The sequence below is a fragment of the Acomys minous genome (genome assembly GCF_964271855.1).
Source record: "Acomys minous genome assembly, chromosome: 10".
Lineage (NCBI taxonomy): Eukaryota > Metazoa > Chordata > Mammalia > Rodentia > Muridae > Acomys > Acomys minous.
The window spans coordinates 119,912,333-119,916,751 of NC_140491.1; the positions used below are offsets into that span (position 1 = coordinate 119,912,333).

Consider the following 4,419-nt stretch of genomic DNA (forward strand, 5'->3'; position numbering starts at 1 on the left):
ACATAATACTTATTTTACCTGCTAAGAATCCTTTCTCTTGATGTCATGTGCTTTTCACATGGAAAGATTAAGATAATTTTTATATATTTTTTATTTTTGAGGTTCTCTCCTGGGAAATGCAAAGCAATGGTTTGTATAATCCCAGAGCATTTTAAGGTTTAAATAAATTCCTAGAGGATGCCTATTAAAAAAGGGCAATCAAAATATGTTCACTAGTGTATTAGAGTTTACTACAAAAAGTCAAAAAGTGTGCATACACACGTATGTATAGGTTGCTTTTTGAAATTTCACCTTCAGATAGTTATAGAGGAGAAAGTACAACCAAATAATCACTCTAATACATAGGGTAAATAAAACTACAGATATGAGGCACTTCCAGACTATATTTGAGATCATCCATAAATCCATCCTCCTATAAAATGAACCAAAAATTATTAATCAGTTTAATATGTGTTTTATTATAACTTGTTAAATTAATAACAGTTTAGAATAAGTATGGAGTGCTTATTAAAAATTACCCAATAATAAAAAATAATATGATTTTTGTTGATATTATTTAACATACTTACATTAGAAGATATAATTCAAGGGTGTTAAAGACAGACACATGACAGAAGCAGAGACAACCTAACAAATTTTCAGGCTCTGAATGAGATAGAAGGTCAGCACTACCCTCTTGAAGAAGTAATTTTTATAATCCCTGTCATCACCTGAATTGACTAATTCAAAGAAAGTAGTTCTATAACTGACTTAAAAGAAAAAAGTTGGAAGTCATCTGAGTCAACTAAGTAAGATGTAAATTATCTTACAGAGACTGAAGCAGCAAACACAAGGCCTACATGGGTCTGCACAATGTCCTCTGCATATGCATACACGCGTGCCACACATATATGCATACCTACGAACATACATGCTTAGTATTTTTATGGGACTCTTGACTAGGAGAACAGGTGGACTCCTTACTCTTATGGGATTCTTATGCTCTTGGGACTCATTCTGCTGCTGGACTACCATGTCCAACATCTATATAATAGTTTTTCCTTTATCTTATTCTGTCTTATTTTTTCATGTTTAGTTGTTTCTGGGAAGCTTATTCTTTTCTGAGGAGAAACAGAAAATGAATGGATCCAGGGAAGAGGGATGGTGAGGAGGAAATTGGTAGAGTGGAGGAAGGAGAAACTATAATCAATGTATGTTGTATGAGAAAATAATCTATTTAACTAAAAGGGAAAAATAAAAAAGAGTATTTTAAAGTAAAAAAAAAAAAAAAAAAAGATACACCAGCACCCAAGCGACTTTCTATATTTCTTCAGCTGTAAAGAAGTACCTGATCATGGATGGTAATTTTCTTAGTTACTTTTCTAATGCTGTGATAAAAAAAATCACAACCAAGATACACATACGAAAAAAGAGTTTAGTGGAGACTTCCATTGCATGGCTGTGATAGTACGGAGCACGGCCCAGTACTACAGCAATAACATAGAGCTCACAATTGGATTCACTAGAGGCAGAAGGAGCTAAATGCAAAACATTTAATGTTTAGAAACCACAAAGCAAGCCCCAAGTCACACACCTCCTTCAGTAAGGCCACATCTCCTGATCTTTGCTAAACAGTCCCACCAATGAGGACATGGTATTCAAATCTAATTAGCCTTTGTGACCCATTCTTATTAAAACCACCACAACTATTAATTGGAAACTCATGATTGGAGGACATATCAGACCTCAGTAATGCTTATCATGTGATGTACAAATATACCAACAAAGAACAGAAGATTTAATTCATGGTTGGAGAAAAAGAAAAACTTCCCATCAATTATTAATTTGCATCTATAAAAATGCATAGATATTTCTATTGAGCACATACTTCAAAAAAATAAACTCTTTATCACCAAATTAATTAAGCAACCAAAAATAATAGAAACAATACTAAGAGTAGTAACCCCAGTGGTGGTGTATGTGTGTTAGGAGGGGGTGTTAAAGGTGTGTGTGTGTGTGTGTGTGTGTGTGTGTGCATGCTATTTTTAAACTGTTAGACATATAATTCCCTGATAATTCTTCTGATGATCTCATGAGTAATCAGTGGAGATCTATAAAATCCTGGAAGTAACCACAGACTTGAGATGTTTTAAAGAATAAAATAAGACCAGAAATAACTGAAAATGCATGTCATTCAGAAAATAAAGGGCAATAAATGGTGCCTTGTGTAGACTGTGTATAATTACTTTCAAATAAATAAATAATAATCAAATTAATTTTAAAATGTTCTAGGATAGAAAAACAAGTCAAATATATATGGCGTTCAAAGCCAGGCAGTCTATAGGACAACAATTGTTTTTACAGTAATTTTAGGTTCAAAATTTAAACTTAAAATAAGATCAGGCAGAAAAATGTCCAAACACGCAAGACAAAATAAGTAAGCAAAATCCATGCAAAGCAATCAACCAAACATTGCACAGACGTATACATAAACATGAGTTCCCATTCATATAATATTAGTTCAGAGGAAGTGCTAAACACGTATTGAATCAATTGCAAGAAATGTTGTGTGGGGGAGGTGACAATGGAGTTCCCTCATCTAATAACTACTTTGTGAGACTACAAAGTATACATTCTAATGCTCTATACGTTATCACAATGTTTTCTTTTTGGACATAAAATACTAATATAAATTGGTTTATTGACTTATATTTCCTTTACTACATTTTATTTAAACATTCCATATTAAATATTAAGTACACAGTTTACATCAGTTCTTCAGGACTCTTCTAATGGCATTTCTCACTTCTTTGTTTCTAAAGCTGTAGATCATGGGATTAAGCATGGGAATCACTAAAGTATAAAACACAGAGGCTATTTTATCTGTTTCAAAGGAGTGGGTGGATTTGGGCTGTAAGTACATGAAAAGTAGAGTCCCATAAAATACTACCACAACAGTCAGATGAGAACCACAAGTCGAGAAGGCCTTTTTTCTTCCTTCGGCCGAATTCATCCCGTATATGGCCAATACAATCAGAAGGTAAGAGACTAAGATAATGAAGAGGGAGGAGATCAAATTAAATGCTGATAATAATATGATCATCAGTTCTATCTCCCGTGCTTTTGAACACAGTAATGGTAACACAGGGACATTGTCACAGTAGAAATGGCGAATGACATTAGATCCGCAGAAAGTTGAGGTAAAAATCTTACTAGTTATCATCACAGCCTGGAAGATACTATAGAGATATGGGATGCTCACCAGCACATGGCAGCGTCTCTCAGACATGATCACACTGTAGAGCAGAGGATTGCAGATGGCCACATAGCGATCATAAGCCATTACAGACAACATAAAAAGTTCACTGATAATAAAAGCAATGTAGAACGCCATCTGTGTCGCACAAGCATAATAGGAAATGACATTTTGGTCCTCTACTAAATTCACCATCATCTTGGGGTAAATGACAGTACAGTTGCCAAGATCAATGAAAGACAAATGTCTGATAAAATAATACATGGGTGTGTGAAGGCGAGAGTCCAGCTTGGTCAAAATGATGAGGCTCAGGTTGCCTATCACGGCGACTCCGTAGATGACTAGGATGACCCCCAAAACTAGAAGCTGCAGCTCAGGCTTGTGTGTGATTTCTGTCAGAATGAATTCAGATGGCACTGTTGAGTTCCTCTGGCTCATTTCTACCTTCTGAAAAGATACACAGTTGCTATCAGCTTCTGCATAGAACCATTCAAGCACATTTAAAAACATGATTAAAGATTACATTTAATGGCTCATAGAAAAATGATTTTAATATCTAATTCTCAATGTTAAATAAATATAGGATGCTCTGCTTTCCAAATGGGGATATCCCGGTTAGATACATCTAGGGTTTTTAAAATTTTTACTAGCGTCAAAGACAAGATAAAATTTGTATCCTATGGCTGAGGGAAAATTATTTTACTATTTAAGTCTATCTCAAAGAGGATTATGAGCATCAAAGAACCTCCTTATAAGGATAGTTTCAAATGTGGCAAACAAGCCACTAGGAAAAATGTTCTCATTTCAACCACAGACAGACTTCTGCCTAAAAAAGGGCAAGCTTGGAGGCAGACAGAGTCAATGGCCAAATTCTGCCAAGAGAGGTTAAGCAAGTCCTCAGTAGTTCCTGCCTCACAAATAAATCTGTCAGAAATATTGGGCCAGAAGACTGAAGATGATGCTCCAACATATAGAGTTTTGGGTGACTGCTCAAGTAGCAAACTGTCTCTGTCATCTTCTTACTTGGGAAGCTACTAACTTGCACTCCTTGTATACTCAGGTAATCAACTTTATTCCTTTTTAAGTCTCTGGTGGGATTGAAGACTGTAGAGCTTAGTTTTACAATTAAGCTTAGTTATTTAAGGCTTAAGATGTTTTAAGGTCTAGATAGATGTTTTAAGTTG

General features: G+C 34.9%; 1 protein-coding gene across 1 annotated transcript; it reads right to left on the reverse strand.

Annotated features, from left to right (window-relative positions):
• Positions 1-2,749: 2,749 nt before the first annotated feature.
• LOC311606866 (olfactory receptor 8K5-like) lies at positions 2,750-3,673 on the reverse strand (the record flags this gene model as incomplete). Its single annotated transcript, XM_084798270.1, has 1 exon — positions 2,750-3,673. The coding sequence occupies one exon, from the start codon at positions 3,671-3,673 to the stop codon at positions 2,750-2,752; it is 924 nt and encodes a 307-aa protein (XP_084654396.1).
• Between the last annotated feature and the right edge of the window lie 746 nt (positions 3,674-4,419).